Source organism: Erinaceus europaeus, chromosome X (genome assembly GCF_950295315.1).
Source record: "Erinaceus europaeus chromosome X, mEriEur2.1, whole genome shotgun sequence".
Classification (NCBI taxonomy): Eukaryota; Metazoa; Chordata; class Mammalia; order Eulipotyphla; family Erinaceidae; genus Erinaceus; species Erinaceus europaeus.
Genome location: NC_080185.1, coordinates 47,486,200 through 47,504,645, shown reverse-complemented (window position 1 = coordinate 47,504,645; position 18,446 = coordinate 47,486,200). Strand labels below are relative to the sequence as shown.

The 18,446-nt window shown below is 37.0% G+C and overlaps 1 protein-coding gene across 5 annotated transcripts in view; it reads right to left on the bottom strand.

Moving 5' to 3' along the window:
• The window catches only part of LRCH2 (leucine rich repeats and calponin homology domain containing 2), a 146,429-nt gene that overhangs the window by 51,700 nt on the left and 76,283 nt on the right, over positions 1–18,446 (bottom strand). For 3 of the 5 annotated variants that reach the window (XM_060182742.1, XM_060182744.1, XM_060182743.1), the window contains exons 6-11: positions 14,490–14,623; positions 4,506–4,593; positions 3,398–3,448; positions 2,052–2,163; positions 1,760–1,857; positions 1,610–1,668 (exon numbers count right to left, since the gene is read on the bottom strand). In XM_060182742.1, coding sequence (XP_060038725.1) covers positions 1,610–1,668; positions 1,760–1,857; positions 2,052–2,163; positions 3,398–3,448; positions 4,506–4,593; positions 14,490–14,623 — 542 coding nt within the window. The remainder of the gene's footprint in view (positions 1–1,609; positions 1,669–1,759; positions 1,858–2,051; positions 2,164–3,397; positions 3,449–4,505; positions 4,594–14,489; positions 14,624–18,446) is intronic. The other 2 variants (XM_007533266.3, XM_016192649.2) reach the window with 1 other exon arrangement.

The following is an 18,446-nucleotide window of genomic DNA, read 5'->3' as shown; positions in this document are numbered from 1 at the left end:
CATTCCAGGTGGTCCACTCCCCATTAAAGTCCCCAAACGTAGATATAGTCCAGGTCCCCTGAGATAGAGCATAGGTTCACCCGTGCCCATAAACTAGGGGAAAAATATATACCTGAAAGCAGAAGTACACAAGAGCATGCAAGGAATACCCCCCAACACTCCATCTGCACTATTCCAGTCTTTAGGTCCATGATTGTTCAACAATTTTTTTGGCTTTGTATGTTAACTCTCTTTTCAGCCACCAGGATCCAGATGCCAGCATGATGACTTCCCTGGACAGATGACTCCATCAATGTGTACTGGAGCTCCACTTCCTCAGAGCCCCACCCTACTAGGGAAAGAGAGATGCAGACTGGGAGTATGGATCAATCAGTCAACGCCCACATTCACTGGGGAAGCAATTACAGAAGCCAGACCTTCCACCCTCTGCAACCCACAACGACCCTGGATCCATACTCCCAGAGAGATAGAGAATGGGAAGGATATCAGGAGAGGGGATGGGATATGGAGATCGGGTTATGGAAATTGTGCGGAATTGTACCCCTCTTATTCTATGTTTTTTTTAATGTCTCCTTTCTTCAATAAAAAAAGAAATTATAAAAAAAATTAGTCAAGTCACGGGTCCCTTGAAGTATATCTAAAATATACTTCCTAGTTTCTTCCAACATGAAGATCCCAAATTTCATCTGCTATATTCTTACTTTTTGGTTCCTGGTTATTAAACAATTGTTTTGTATCTTAATGCTTTTCAGCCACCAAGTTATAGATGCTACCATGACTTCTCTGGGCAGATGACCTCACCAATGTGTCCTGGAACACCACCTCCCCAGAGCCCTACCTCAGGAAGGAAAGATAGAAGCTTGGGGTATCGACCCGCCTGTCAACACCCATGTCTAGTTGAGAAACTATTATAGAAGCCAGACCTCCCACCATCTGCACCCCATAAAGATCTTTGGTCTATACTCCCAGAGAATAAAGAATAGGGAAGCTTTCAATGGAGGGGATGGGATATGGAACTCTGGTGGTAGGAATTGTATGGAATTGTACCACTCTTGTCCCATAATCTTGTTGATCATTATTAAGTCACTAATAATAAAAACAAACAAGAAAATAAACAAACAAAAATGATGAATCTTTTCTTTTTAAGAAAGAAAGAGCCATAAAGCACTAGGTCTTGGTTTTCTTACTGGTTCAATAACAACTCTTGCCGTGGTTAAATAACTTAGATGAAGCAAACTGAAGGCACAGTCTTCTTAGGTAGTAATAAGAAATATTATTACAGTTCGAGGTAAAAAATAGTGTACCTATGACCTTCAACTTTAAATGATATGAAAGGGATTATGGCAGTGACTCAGCAGCAGAGGACATACACTGAGGTTCCATTCCCAATATAACACAAAATGGAAACGCAGTGCTCTGTTTTCTCTCTTGATCAGTGAAATAATCATCTTAATCGAGCGATACAGACATGTATCCTCAAATATTTGCAGATTATCTAAACATAATGGGCAAATGGCCAAAGTTATATTCTTTCAAATACAAATATACAAAAAAATATTTCAATTATTTACATTATATCACCTTAATTTGGGAATTAGATTATGCTTACCTTTTTTCATATCCTAATTCCTCATCATTTTGAGATTTTTCAGGGCCTTTCTCTTTTCCCTTAATAAAACAAAAATTAACATTTTTAATGGTAGGGTCTACTCTGTGATATTGAGAAAAACAAATTAATGTTCTTCAAATGTTTCTTTACCTTAAGAAAAGAGACAAGTGATCCAATATGTACATCAACTTGTTCAGGAACTTCTACATCTTCTGTGTTGGGGTCAACAAAATCATATACTTCCTGGTCTAAGTATAATTTATTAAAAATATGAACAGTAAACAGTATGCTGACAATACAATGTTTAGAATATAAGTATATTTTCTCAACATAAAAGTTGGACAAAGTACTGTGATTCTTCAAATCCCAGTATTAATTAAAAATCTGCTTTTAATGGTGGTCTTATAAAGGAAATAAAAATAGCAAACACCACATGAATTACCTTTCTGAAAATCAGGTTTACTTCCTACGGAGTGACTGTCATTTCTAGATAATTGTTCCCTATTTGACTCGGAGACCTGAGAGTGAAGGCTGATTGTATCATCATCTGATGGCTAAAAGAAAAAAGCACAAAGTTAAAAAAAAAAAGGCACTTCAAAAAAATATGATCAAGTTGCTTTCATTTCACATGTGAGGTAGAGAATACCTGCCATACAGGTATAAATGGGTTCAACCCCTGTAGAAAACAGTCTGAAAATGACATTAGAAACGACCCTGGGTCCATGCTCCCAGAGGGCTAGAGAATGGGAAAGCTATCATGGGAGGGGGTGGGTTATGGAGATTGGGTGGTGGGAATTGTGTGGAGTTGTACCCCTCCTACCTTATGTTTTTGTTCATTAATCCTTTCTTAAATAAAAAATTTTAAAAAAAAAGAAATGGACTTGTACTATAACTTGGAATTCCTCTCTTAGGGAATCTATCCAAAGAACACAAAAACTTATCCAAAGTAACCTATGCACATCTATGTCCATAGCAGCAATATTTGAAATACTGCTAACATGGAAGTAACCCAAATATCCAATGACAGATGAGTGGTTAAGAAAGTTGTGGTACATGTATTATACACAATGGAGTACTACTCAGCCATTAAAATGATAAAAATAGATCCTTTGTTTCATTTTGGATGGAACTTGAAGGTATCATGCGAAATGATATCACCAGGGGGAGAAAGAAGAAAAACAGATGATCTCACTTATAGGTGGAACTTAAGAAACAGGAGAAAAAAAGCAGACACAAGATGAAATGTGGAGTAGACAAGATCTGTTGCAGCAAGTTTAAGGACATGGGGGGAGGTGTAAGGATAAGAGGGCTGAGTGGTTGGTTGAGGACACAAAACATGATGGTAGAAGAGGACCTAAGTTGGTAGTAGGATTGGTATGCAGACACCTATCATGGATGAATGAGAAATTATACCCATGTGACAATAGCTGCCTTATAAAATCATTGTTTCTCTAATATAGCAATTTTTAAAAATTGGTGAAAATAAAGAGCTAAAAAAAATCCTCAATTTGTTCAAAAGAAAAATATGTAAACAATAAATCTGCCATATAGCTCCAGGTTTCAAAGTAAAAATCAACCTGCTATAGATTACTGATCTGTGATTTATTTATTTAAATACTTGTGCTAGTGATTTCACCCTGTATTACAAAATTATGAAATTTCAGGGGGGGCATTATCATACCCATACATGGTGTATTACTATACCCTTCACCAAAATTCTGTGCCCCCTCCCGGCTCCCCCCAGAAACCACCTTAGTTTTCACAAAATCCAAGAGACAGATAGGTTACCATTTCTTTTTTGCAAGACACTGTTGGTGGGAATGCAAACTGGTGCAGCCCCTATGGAAAACAGTTTGGAGAAAACTTAAACAAATAAAAATGGAAATAACCTGTGATCCAGCAATACTACTCTTAAGCATATATCCAAAGGACATGGACGCACAAACTTGAAAGGATATATGCACTCCAATGTTCATAGCTGCACTATTATTTTAATGTTTATTAGTGATTGAATAGTGATTTACAAGATTATGTGAGATAATAGGAGTATAGTTTCACACCACTCCCACCATCAAAGTTCTGTGTCCACAACCCCAAGGGAAAACCATAGTTTTCCCATGGTCTTAGAAACAGGCTGGCTACTTTTTTTTTCAAGTTCAAGTGTTTCAGTTCTCTATATTCCACATATGAGCGATACCACCCAGTAGCTGTCTTTCATTTCCTTACTTAACTAAGCATAATCACCTCCAACCCATTCATTTCATTCCAAAGGACAAAATAGTATCTTTTTTATTGTGGTATATACTCCACTGAGTATATATCTCATAACTTCTTTATCCAGTCATCATCTGTCAGTGAGCATTTAGGTCGCTCTCCTATTTGAACTATACATTGCTGCACTATTTACAAAACCAAAGTATGAAAACAACCTAAATGCCCAATAACAGATAACTGGATAAAGAAGTTTTGAACTATATATTCAATTGGAACACTATTCTGCAGTCAAAAAGGACGAGACTGTATCATTTGGAACAAAGATAGAATTGGAAGTGATTATGGTAATTGAAGGTAAGTACAGAAGGAAGGAAAACTACTGGATAGCTTTACTGATATATAGAATATAAGTGATTATTTTGCATTTTGTGACTAATAGTGAGTTATAAGATTGTAAGACTGTAGGGCATAGTTCTATATTGTACCTACCTACCACCAAAATTCTGCATCCCTACTATCCCTGATTTGCTTTTTAAAAATGCATGCCTTTTTTCATTGGAATTCACAAAATGCAGTAATGTTATTCTAGACAAAAATTTTAAAAACCCATGCATGTGTAAGTGTCTCTTTCAAAGTTCTAATAAAGTTTCAAAAGAAAAAAGTCAGCAATAGAAAAACTTACTTCTGTTGTAGACAATCGTTTCTCCCCATTATCACTTCCAATTCCAGAGTCAGGGCCATGATTTTTATTTGGATAAAAGTCTTCCATACTACAGAAATAGAATTTTTAAGGCAAGTTAGGCTTCCCTTCTTATACAGATAACACAGGCTCGACCTAAATAAGAATCATTACGGGAATGAGTTATAAAATATCAGAAATATTCTCATAAAATTGACAAACCCCTAGCCAGACTCACCAAACAAAAAAGAGAGAAGACTCAAATTCATAGAATTGTAAACGATGCAGGAGATATCACAACTGACACCACAGAAAACCAGAGAATCCTGCAAAACTTCTATGAAGAACTATATGCCACCAAGCTAGAGAATCTGGAAGAAATGGAACAATTCCTAGAAGCATATGCCCTTCTAAAACTGAACCAAGAAGAACTACAAAACCTAAACGCACCAATCACAGACAAAGAAATCAAAACTGTTATTAAGAATCTCCCCAACAACAAAAGTCCTGGACCAGATGGCTTCACAAACGAATTCTACAAAACCTTCAGGAAAAAGTTAATACCTATACTCCTAAAACTTTTCCATAAGATCGAAGAAACAGGGACACTCCCTTCCACTTTCTATGAAGCCAACATCACTCTGATACCAAAAGCAGATAGAGACACAACAAAAAGGGAAAACTACAGACCAATATGAACATAGATGCCAAAATAATAAACAAGATCTTGGCCAACCAGATACCTCAGCATATCAAAAAGATTATTCATCATGACCAAGTGATGAACAATCCCAGGAATGCAAGGCTGGTTCAACATACGTAAGTCTATCAGTGTCATTCACCACATCAATAAAAGCAAAGCCAAAAACCACATGATTATCTTAATAGATGCAGAGAAAGCCTTTGACAAAATCCAACACCCATTCATGCTCAAAACTCTACAAAAAATGGGAATAGATGTGAAATTCCTCAAGATAGTGGAGTCTATATATAGCAAACCTACAGCCAACATCATACTCAATGGGCAGAAGCTGAAAGTATTCCCCCTCAGATCCAGGACTAGACAGGGCTGTCCACTATCACCATTACTCTTCCCCAGAGACCCACCCTAGTAGGGAAAGAGAGAGGCAGACTGGGAGTATGGACCCACCAGTCAACGCCCATGTTCAGCAGGGAAGCAATTACAGAAGCCAGACCTTCCACCTTCTACAACCCACAATGACCCTGGGTCCATGCTCCCAGAGGGACAGAGAATGGGAAAGCTATCAGGGGAGGGGGTGGGATATGGAGATTGAGTGGTGGGAATTGTGTGGAGTTGTACCCCTCCTACCCTATGGTTTTGTTAATTTATCCTTTCTTAAATAAAAAAATAGAAAAGCAAAAAAAAAACAAAAAAACACAGCTTTTGTATCCCTCAAATGATATTTTCCTTCATGTATTCACAAGTGTCAATTTTATCAAGTTTATTATTTCTCTTCAGAAAACCAACAAAACAATTTGTCTAGAAGATCATCTGAATACAGACAGCTCTGTGTTTAGTGTAGCATTATTAGTAATAGCCAAGGAATGGAGATAACCAAGAACAAATGACTGGATAAATATATGGTCAATATACAATAATAAATTATTAGTCTATTAAAAAATGAAAAATTGCCATTTGCAACAACATTATGAGCCTAGATGGTATTATGATTAAATAACATGTGATTTCACATGTGTGCAATATACAGAGAAAAAAAAAGAGATAAACTAGTAGGGGTAGACAGCATAATGGTTATGCGAACAGACTCTCATGCCTGAGGCTCCAAAGTCCCAGGTTCAGTCTTCTGTACCACCATATGCCAGAGCTGAGCAATACTCTGGTATTTAGGAAAAAAGAGAGATAAAGTAAATAAAGCAAAAAATAAACCTTTAGACTATAAGATTTATGGTCTAGTAGAGTTCAACTGTATAATGAACAAAGTCGACTTTAGTGGTGAATTTATTATAGTACATTGATTTTTAATGCAGCACATCTGAAATGTACACAATATTACAATGTAAAGTTATTGTCATTTAAAAAATACTACAGTCAAATTATAATAATCTTAATAAAAGGTGTTTCTGGTTTTCTCATTGGTTTGGCAAATTTTATCACAGAAGTTTGATAAAATATTTTACTTTTAATTAATAAAGTTGCTTATTCATTTGCTCAAGCTCTGTCTTAACCTTACAAATTATATGCACTACTAATTATGAAGAGAAAATAGAATTGTGCCGCAACGTTCTGCATTACACAGTATGACATTCAGGTAGCAACGAATACTTCATTTTATTCTAAAAATTTATCACATACTCTGTATTGACAACTTAATGTGCTGGGATTTAAATAGCTTATATATTCCTTGTGAAAAGTCCATAGAGAGTTTGTCATGTTTTCCCATTTTACAGCTTATGAAACTAAGGCCAGAGAGTTTAAGAAATCTGATCAACCAAAAAACAACCTGCAAATGTCAGTTTAAATTTTACTTCAAAATTATCTAACATTAAAGTCCTTTACCTCCTTCCTGAAAGTACTGATACTTATACTTTTCAGGAGCATATCAATAAAGTAAGGAAAGCTATTTTCAAGTGTCAAATACTATGCCAAAAGCCTGAGATAAGATGAATTACATAATGTTTGCCTTCAAAGGGCTCTTAGTTCACAGAGCAAGTGAGTATATTTATGTTTTGAAGACAACAGCAAAGGTAAATATACAGCCAATGGGAAACAAGAGATCACTTCACTCTTTTTGGTAAAGCTTACCCAACAAAAGTGGCATTTAGAGCTTAGTCTTAAAGCATTAAGAAAAACAGTAACTGTTAGCATTTGTTGTGTGTTTGTACTATGTGAGATACTGTGATGGATGCATCTCATATTTTATCTATAATCCTTACATTCTTTGATTAGTACATTATTATTATTTTACAAATGAGGATAACAAAGCTTATAAAAATTAACCTCTGGTTAATTACTCGGACTTCAGGAGGCGTGGCTTAAGGAGTAGCTGCAATCTGACCTTTGTTCTCCCCGATAGATACAACTATTGTACACAACAAGAGATCAAACTGGACACATAATCTATAGCTGAAAAAAATCCACAGCCTCAGGTGGATGGCAGCACGTGCAGTTGGAGAAATGTAAGTGGGTTGGAAGACACAGTCGAAACTAGAGCTTTGGGCTGGTCAACACAAGAGCTCTGGGCAGATGGTGTGCAGCACCAACGCAAGCCATCTTGGACAGTAATGCAGTTATCAGACTCCCCAGAAGAAAAGAAATTGGAGCTTAAAACCTCTTAATTTTTGACTCAGTGTTATTATTTTTATTATTATTTTTGTGAGTGTTCGTATCTGTTTTTTTCTCATTCTGAGTTTAAGACAAAACTCAGCCCACAAGATAGCCCAAAACAGCCTTTCCCCCATACCCCACCACAGATTCAAATAAGTGAAAGTAAAGACCACAACAGCACCACCTGCTGGCCAACAATAATCAACACCATACATGGGAAAGCAAAGTAGACAGTTAAACAGCATGCCACATCACACAGAAGTAAATCACACGAAGTCCAAGAAATTCCAGATGCAGAGAGTCCATCAGAGACAGACTATAAAAAGCTTATGAGAATTCTATAAGAATATTGGATCAACAATGGTAGAGAATGTTCCATGCTCCAAAGAGAGGATGGACAACATACTCTACGCTACACCTGAGGAAGATGGGTCCTGATACTGGAGCAGCTCGGAATGTTTCTACTCATGATCATGGAATGTGAGCTCAGATCTACAGGGATGCAGAGGTCACACAGGCTCCTAAGCTGAATATGGGCCCCAGACCAAGTCAAATCGATGGGGTTTACTATAAACAATATTTATACCCCTTATCCATATTAGGGAGATACTTTCTTCCCTGATCCAGCTTTCTGATCCTTTTCCAGCTATGACATCATCTACCTAGACAATAACTTGGATCCACCTGTATATCAGATTTCAGGCTCAGGGAAAAAAACAAACTAGTATAGCTATAGGCCCTTTGAAATATAACTAAAATATGCCTATTAGCTATCTAAAAAATGAAGGACTCCCCAATTCTTCATCTGCACTATTCCAGCCTTTCGGTCCATGACTGTTCAACAATTTGTTTGGCTTTCTATGTAAACTCTCTTTTCAGCCACCAGGTTCCAGATGCTAACATGATGTCAACCAGACTTCCCTGGACAGACAACCCCACCAATACATCCTGGAGCTCCGCTTCCCTAGAGTCCCACCCTACTAGGGAAAGAGACAGGCAGGCTGGGAGTATGGATCGAACTGTCAGTGACCATGTTCAGTGGGGAAGCAATTACAGAAGCCAGACCTTCAACCTTCTGCATCCCACAATGACCTTGGGTCCATACTCCCAGAGGGTTAAAGAATAGGAAAGCTGTCAGGGGAGGGGAGGGGATATTGAGTTCTGATGGTGGGAATTGTATGGTGTTGTACCCCTCTTATCCTATGGTTTTGTCAATGTTTCTTTTTTATAAATAAAAAATAATAATAAAGAACTAAGATCTAAACCTAAAAAAATAAGAATATAAGCAAAAGTTGAAAGAGCATTTTACTTTGGAATTTGATAAGAAGCTACAAAGTGTGAAAGAAGAACTCAAAGCAGAGTTTACCAAGCACTTAAGCAGCATGGAGGAAAAATTTCAAAAAGAACTTCAAGGACTGAAAGATACCTTTGGTGCAGTTCAATCTCAGGTATAAACTTTAGGAAATAGACTCACATACAAAAGAAAGAATTTCCAATCTAGAAGACACAATTAGCCCACTCATTCAATTCAAAGATGAGGAGTAGCAAAAGTTTAGAAAGAATGAAGCTACTCTCTGTGAAATTTCAGACTCCATAAAAAGGTAAAATATAGGAGTTATAGGAATACCTGAGGAAGTAGAACAAGTCAAAGTTCCAGAGGTAATTTTCAGAGAAATTTTAGATGAAAATTTCCCTTGCCTAGGCAGTCTTCAGAACATACCTATTTTGGAGGCAGCTCTATATCACCCCGGTTCACAAATCCGAAATGACCAACACCAAGGTACATTATTGTAAAATTATCAAAACTCAACAACAAGGGGAAAATTTTGCAGGCTGCTAGGGAAAGAAAAGAAGTTACATACAAAGGGATAAATATCAGACTCTCATCAGATTTTTCTTCACAAACCCTAGAGGCAAGGAAAGAGTGGAATGACATATATTCAAGGCACTAAAAGAGAGGGAATTTCAGCCATGAATTTTGTATCCTGCAAAATTATACTTTAACTATGAGGGACAAATAAAGGTATTCCCAGATATTCAAAAACTAAAAGACTTTGCCACAGTCTACCCCACCTACAAGAAACACTGAATGGAGTCTTAAAGGAAAGGAGGAAGCAAAGGAACACACGTTCTCAGCAAGGTGAACAGCAGTAGACTAGAAACAAAAACACAACAAAATGGGAAAGAACAAAAAGCAAATAGGGGAGGGAATTAAAAGACAAAGAAGCCCTATCATATGTTTGTTCACCAAGATCAATTAAAAAAAAAAGACTTTTCTAGATACACAATGCTAGTTATTAACACACATGGTAACCACAAAACAAAACAGGGAATATAAATTTACAGAAAACACAAGAAAAATCAGTGAGGAATTCACTACAGAAACTCATCTACACAATAGGTTAAATAATTAATATGAGAGGGGGAAAATTAATTGTATGTCTCGAAGTTTTTAAAACACAGACTGAGTCTTTTTAATATATAGGCTGTGTATTTGATATGAAGACTCTCTCAAAAGCCTAGACCAAGTAGATCAGAAGCAACCAATAGCACAGCTATATACAAGATACTGGGTACTGTACAGCAAACCATAACAAAAGGACTTTTCAAAGTTAACCCAATTACCAAATAATGTGATGATAACATTAACTATCCATTGTCTTTTTGAACCCTAAGGCAGCAGGAGCCTCACATCTCCACTATAGAGCCTCTACTTCCCCCAGTCCTGGAACCCTTGGATAGGGCCCACTTTCCCGTATGCCTCTCCCAATCCATATCAAATATTATTGTATCTGCCGATCACAACCTAACCAACACAACAATTGCCATCTCAGCATGCTTCACTTCAGACTGTGTCCAGAGACTTCACGTGTGGAATGACAACCCTTCAACTTCATTACTCAGGTGAGACCTTTCCTTTCATAGTATACCCTAATTTCATCTCAGGTGGTTCACTTTCTAACAAAGTCCCAAAACCTAGATATACACCAGTTTCTGTGAGAGAGAGCATATGTTCACACGTATCCATAAACTACTGCAAAATATATGCCTGAAAGCAGAAGTGCACTAGAGTTTGCAGTGAGTACCCCCCTAACATTTCCTCTCCACTATTCCAAGCTTTGGGTCCATGATTGCTCAACAATTTGTCTGGCTGCGTATGTTAACTCTCTTTTCAGTCACCAGGTTCCAGATGTCATCAGGATGCCGGCCAGGCTTCCCTAGACTGAAGACCCCACCAATGTGTCCTGGAGCTCCGCTTGCCCAGAGACCCACCCTACTAGGGAAAGAGAGAGGCAGACTGGGAGTATGGACCAACCAGTCAACTCCCATGTTCAGCAGGGAAGCAATTACAGAAGCCAGACCTTCAACCTTCTGCAACCCACAATGACCCTGGGTCCATGCTCCCAGAGGGATAGAGAATGGGAAAGCTATCAGGGGAGGGGGTGGGAAATGGAGATTGGGTAGTGGGAATTGTATGGAATTGTACCCCTCCTACCCTATGGCTTTGTTAATTAATCCTTTCTTAAATTAAAAAAGAAAAAGAACTCTGGTGGAAACGGTGCAGAATTAAGTCACTAATATTTTTAAAAGAAAGGAATTAAAAGAAATCCCACCTGCAACAAATTCTGTCTTTGAACACCTAAATTAATAGCATGTTCTAGAATATGTAAGTTAATTCCTAGTTACTACTTTGTAAATTACTAATTTATATTAATATAGTGTTGCTGGGTTTGGAAACTATAAACTGAGTTAGTCTATAAGGTACCATATAAAAAATATTTGTGAAAAAGAATTCCCGTTACATGATTCCCAGTGGCAAACAGTCATAGGTCCTTTTTCACAGTAGCCAAAATAGAGTTTTTCTTTTGGTTCATTTCTTGAGTTAAGAGATGAAAGCAGGGAATTCCAGGTGAGAAAGTAAATGTCTATTTAACATATAGCTGGTGGACTTGTCTTCTGTCGTCGTTTTTGAGATACAAGTGTGAGACTTCATAGATTTGAGAAAGTTTACTACTACTGTTAAATAAACTCTCAGACATAGAGTTAAAAGAGGAGTGAAGTTCCATTATCAAGCAAAGCAAGTATAAATTAATGGGATTACAATAAATTTAAAAATCTTCAACACACTGAGAGAAAATTCTATAAAAATTACAAAGATGACCCACTAATTAGAAGATATTTGCAAATTGCATATCTTACCAGGGATTGATATAAAACATATAAAGAAATCAAACCACTTAACAACAAAAAGCAATGCAATGAAAAGACAAAAGATCTCAAGACAGTTCTCTTAAAGAAGACATGCAGGTGGCCCACAGAATGAAAAATAATTCAAAGCAATAATCATCAGATAAAAGCAAATTATAACCACAATGAAATTCCACCTCAAATCTGTGTAACTTTTCTAGATCATAAAAAAATATCATCAAGGATGCAAAGAAAATGTATTTCTGATTCAAAGTTATTAAATGCAAACTGGTGCAGCCCCCGAAAGAATATAGTATCAAGAATCCTTAGACATATAAAAGTGGAAATACTTTATGACCTAGCAATGTCATTCATAGGTATATATACATAGATATGAAAACACTGATACTGATTCAAAGTAATACATGTTCCCCTATGATCATGGCTGTATTATTTACAATTACTAAGGTATTAAAGCAACCTAAATGTCCTTTGACAGACGACTGAATGGAGAGGTTAAGGGATATATATTCAATAAAATACTATTCTATAATTTGAAAGGATGATTATGTATCCTTCAGGACAAAATGAATAGAGCTGGAGGTAATTATGCTTAATGAAACAATAAGGAGGTGAAGACAGCTGCCTGATATCACTCATATTGATATAACTCTCATATGTAGAATACTGAAAATGTAAACATGTGAATGTATAGAGATTAGGAAACAAACTGCTCAAACTTTATGAGAACCATGGTGATTATCAGAGAAGGGTAAGAGCTTTGGTGTTGTGTACAGTGTGAAAGAATATCGTTGTACTCTTGTGTTGTAAACCATTATTAAGTTACTAATAAAAAGAACATTTAAAAAGTAAAACAACAAAAATAAAGAATATGAAGAATTAAAGAAAGGTACCCTGAAATATCTTGCTCTGGGGCTGGGCGGAGGTGCATCTGCTTGAGTGCACACGTTACAATGCACAAGGACCTGGGTTCAAGCCCCCAGTCCCCACCTACAGAGGGAAAGCTTCACAAGTGGTAAAGCAGTGCTACAGGTGTCTCCCTATCTCCCCTTTCCCTCTCAATTTCTGGCTGTCTCTATCCAATAAATAAAGATAATAATATAATAAAATTGAAAAAATATATATCTTGCTCTTATAAACTTAGGTGAAAATCAAATTATACTTATCAAAAAATGCACAACACTACTACTCAGATACTAAGAATGATGAATTCACCTTTTCCGCCTCCTCTTGGAGGGAGCTTGAAGGAATCATGTTATGTGAGACAAGCCAGAAAGAGAAGGATGAATATGAGATGATCTCATTCATGGGCACAGTTGGAAAACAAGAACAGAAATGGGAAATACAAAGTAGAACTTGGACTGGGTTTAGTACATGACAGCAAAGCACAGGACTAGGGGAAGGGGGTTGTTTTCAGGGCTTGGTGCATGATGGTGGAGGGAGATTTAAGCTGGGGGTGAGAGTGTTTAGTAGATACCTGTCATGATGAGATGAGACTTTTTTTTCTTTTTTCCCCCAGGGTTATTTCTGGGGCTTGGTGCCTACACTACAAATCCACTGCTACTAGAGGCTATTTTTTCCCTTTTGTTGCCCTTGTTATTTATCGTTGTTGTTGTTATTTTTGTTATTGCTGTCATTGTTGTTGGATAGGACAGAGAGAAATCAAGAGAAGAGGGGAAGACAGAAAGGAGGAGAAAAAGATAAACACCTGCAGACCCGCTTCATCACCTGTGAAGCGATCCCCCTGCAGGTGGGGAGCCAGGGGTTGGAACCAGGATCCTTGTGCCAGTCCTTACACTTTTTGCCATGTGCGTTTAATCCAATGTGCTACCGCCCAGCCTCCCGAGATGAGACATTTTTACCCATGTGTCAACAATTGCACTTATTGAAAACCATTAGACTCCCCTTTAAAGGGGGAAAAATGCTCAGTAAAATTATCGCAGAGATAAATGTAATAACCAAGTGCTGAAAAAATAGATTTTTCACAACATAATATCCAATGTTATGATTTATTATCAAATAAATATTTTTTGACAAAATGCCAAACTCATTCTGCTATCCCTAAATTTTATCCTATGGTGGTGATATTTCACTTCATCCAGTAATTGATTGTAATACAGGGCCAATTGCTCTAAATATATTCAATATACTCAAACCTTTCTTTTAATTGGGTAGAGAGAGAGAAATAGAGAAGGAAAGGGGAGATAAAGAGAGAGAGAGAGGGAGGGAGAGAGAGAGAGAGAGAGAGAGAGAGAGAGAGAGAGAGAGAGAGAGAAAGGAACTGCAGCACTATTTCAACACTCATGAAGCTTCCTCCTGTTGGTTGGGGCCAGGGGCTTGAACCCAAGTCTATACAAATGGTAACATGTGTGCTGAACCAAGTACACCAAAACCCAAGCTCTAAAAATTAATAAATATGTTTTATACAGAGAACATCAATCATCATGAAATGAGACTGTAAGGATTATTACCTGTCTGTGAGAGGCTGGGAGGGCATTCTTTTACTCAGTGATGGAAGATCCAAAGAATCTGGTTTCTTATCCATTCTGCAACATGCTTGGATATTTAAGTATTTAAATATGTGCACTTTACCCTTTAAGCATATCTGTTGATAAATAATGAAAAAGATTTAATTATCATTAATTTTATATCTTGACATACATTTTGATAATTTCAAATTATGCTATGACAACATAATCCTAACATGCTTTGCATATCTAAACATGTACTTCTAACACTAGATAAAACATCTGAGAGCATTAATACAAATCAAAACATTATTGCTTTCTCCGTTTTTATTAGAAAAAACAAATTTGTATGCATTTCAATGAAGTCTCCTTGCTAAAAGCAAACATATAAGCCATTACACAATGTAAAATTTATAATGCAAGAGTTTAAAGTTACCTTTACTGGGAAAAAAAGACAATGGTGACAATAGAATAAACCTAATCCATAAAATTATGTAAATTTTTATAATCAGAAATATGTTGCTTTATCTAAACACTAGAAGAAAACTAATTCAGAGAATGAAAAGGCAAGAAAATGAATTTGTTGAAAGGTTTGATGGTGGACCAATTAGAATAACATAATAAAAATATATATTGGTCAGTTCAACCAAGGGAATATCCTCAAAGGCTTTTTATTATTGTTATTGGTGATAGAGAAATTGATTAATGAGAAATAAAAGTATTCTCTCTATATAAAAGACAGTGAATGATAAGGAAATGGTAAGTCAGTTTGCTAAGGTTAACTGCAGTCAGGATGTGTGATACCAAATAAGTATTTCTCAGGAATTATGCTTTAGAGGTTTTGTTTTGGGGGCCAGGTGGTGCCATATCTAGTTACACAAAACGCACATGTTACAGTTCTCAATGGCCTAGGTTCCAGCCCCTGGTCTCCACCTGCAGGGGGAAAGCTTTGCTAGTGATGAAGCAGGGCTGCAGGTGCCTCTCTCTCTCTTTCTTTATCTCCCCTCCCATCTCAATTTCTTTTTGTTTCTATCCAATAAATAACAAAATATTTTTTTTCTTTAAAATTTTTTAAAGTTTTGTTTTTAAATCTGGGGAAACAGCAAAGTGGTTTCTCATGCCTGGGTTTTGGAGGTTTCAAGTTCAATCCCAAGCACTAATACAAACAAGGGCTGAGCAGTGTTCTGATTAAAAAAAATTGAAAGTTTTATTTGATAGGTTCACAAAAACCTAATAACATATGCAACAGAATACAGAAAACAGGAAAAATACATGAAAAGTATCACTCCAAGTATAATGGAAAATCATAATTCTGATATCAGAATTATCTGAATAAGAAACTAATGAAGATTTTCATTTAAAAGAAATTAAAATTTCTGTACTATAAAATATAAATACATTACCACAATGTATACTATCAACCCAAACAAAAAATAATTATCAAATTAAATGCTAGCAAATTATTGTCTTTTAAAGTTTCCATTAATATAATTCATGCACATAGCTTGAGACTTAGCATCAAGATAACAACAAAATTAATTTCACATTCTACCCCTTTTAAACCCTATGACCCAGTCTGCACATTCAACTTTTTAGATTGTTTTCTGAAATTTTCTTAATAGTTACAAATTATTCAGAAATGTTTTAAAAAGTATAGATATAATTTATTGAGGTATAAGAAAAATGAGGACTTAGATTTCTTATATTAGCATAACCACCACTAGCAACTGTTATCTGTATGACTATAATCCTACCATCCTCAATTCTCAGCAACTCACAAAAATATACACCTCTCACTTCATAGCACAATGGTTGTTACAATATGGTTGTTAAGCATCAGACTACTTAGGTTTAAATGCTAGCTATGTGACCTTGAACAACTTGTTTAACTTCCATACTTATTTCTTAATATGCAAAATAACAATCATAGTAGCTGTTATACAATGCCATAACAATAAAGTATTTTCAAATGTGCCTGCAGCATGTTAAATAACTCTGTGCTGTTCCTCAAAATATTCAGACTTTCTTCAAGGTGTCCACAGCATTATCTTCGTAATATGTGTCACAATGAAATACCACATATTGATCTTGTAAGCCAGTCAGGTCCGTAGAGAAACTGGGCATCAGGAAAAACTATTATCATTATTTTAAAGAATGAAAACTATTGGGAGTCGGGCAGTAGCGCAGCGGATTAAGCCTATGAGGCACAAAGCACAAGGACCAGCACAAGGATCCCAGTTTGAGCCCCTGGATCCCCACCTGCAGGGGAGGTCCCTTCACAGGCGCTGAAGCCCATCTGCAGGTGTCTATCTCTCCCCCTCTGTCTTCCCCTCCTCTCTTCATTTCTCTCTGTCCTATCCAACAACAATGATAACTACAATAATAACACAACAAGGACAACAAAGGCTGAACAAAGAGAGAGTCTTACTTATTTCAATTTTTAAGAAACCTAGACGCAGGGATGAGCTGGACTGGTCAACGGAAGGTACACAATGGACCATTCTAGACCAATAGTGTATATTCCACTAATTATTCTGCTTTTTTTTTTTATTTACTTGTTTTTTGTGTATGTGGAGTTGGGGCTTTCCATGTGGGCAATCTTATCAGGACATTTTCTCACTCCGAAAGAGACAGATTGAAAAAGAAACGCACCACAACAGTGACTCCCCAATGCCAGGGCTGAAACCTGGGCAATAAGCATGGTAAACCATGTCACCTACCCAGTAAGTTACCTCTGCTCCCTTCCCTCATGATGGTTTTCTTTACCATTTTCCATATGTATAAGGTATGATAATTGCTTGGTTTTTGAAAGGGAATGTAAAAGAGAAAAAAGAATGAAAAAAAACTCTTAGGGTAAACTGGAAAAACCTCTTGGGAACAGCCAGTGGGAAGAGAATCACAGCACTGTCACCCAGAGTAGAAAATGTGCTTTAATCCATCCCATTTCCCTGTCCAAAAGCTATAGAATCATAAAGGAGTCACATAGAATAGTACAGATCTAATCTATACTTTCAGAGCATTTAAAAAGTCACCGTGCTCTCTGACTTCTGGAGGCAGAGCTACGAAGCAGCAATAGCTGTGTTTCTCTCCCTGGTCAACTAGGAATACCAAAGGAGATCATCTGCAACAAGACAGGACTAGAACAACTTCAGGAACCCACCAAATCACCAGTGAGTGCAATTATGTGTGGCTCTTGGACAGAGAAGAGTCTAGGGAAAGATTAAGTGGTTGGTAACAGTCCTCAGTTTACCAGTTGAGGCACCACCTCCAGTCTGTTTTACCAACAAAAAGACTGCTGAAGGGAGGAGAGGACTCCCCTAAGACTCACCAAATGCAACTGTGAGTCTCCATTGTTACTGCCCTCAGAGGCTGAAGCAACAGGGGGGAGGGCCTGTGCTGACATCTCGGAACAGAGAACTAATCAGAAAACACAGGAGAAGAGCTACACATTAGTGGCCTAGTGGTGGGGCTGTGTGGTGGGAGACTTTCCATGTTGTTCTCCTGATGACCAAATAGTGAATACTTGCCTCAGAACCTACAGACTATAAAAGGGATTTGCTTAGAAACTCACAAGGCCCAGCAGTGCTGCCCAGCTTGGTAGAGAAGCTAAATTGAACCTGTAGCTTTGGATCCTTGGGGTCTGAGAGTCTATTTTGCATAACCACTGTATTATCTCTCCCCCACCTACTTTATCTCTTGGTCAGGAGTGAAAGATTAAGCTAAAAAGCCTACTTATAGTTTAAAAGCCCTCAGGCTCCCATAGCCTACAGGGAAGAAAAAGAACTAAAGAGGCTTTAAAAGCCACTGTACTTCAAGTCAGGGATTAAAATAATATTGAAACAACTGTTAATTTCCACAACTGTGAACTCTATAAATACCTTACTTAGACACAAGTCAATCCAGGCAACAGTGATCAGTAATTTGAAAAGTCTTGAAAGAGGGAACTCACAACATACTATA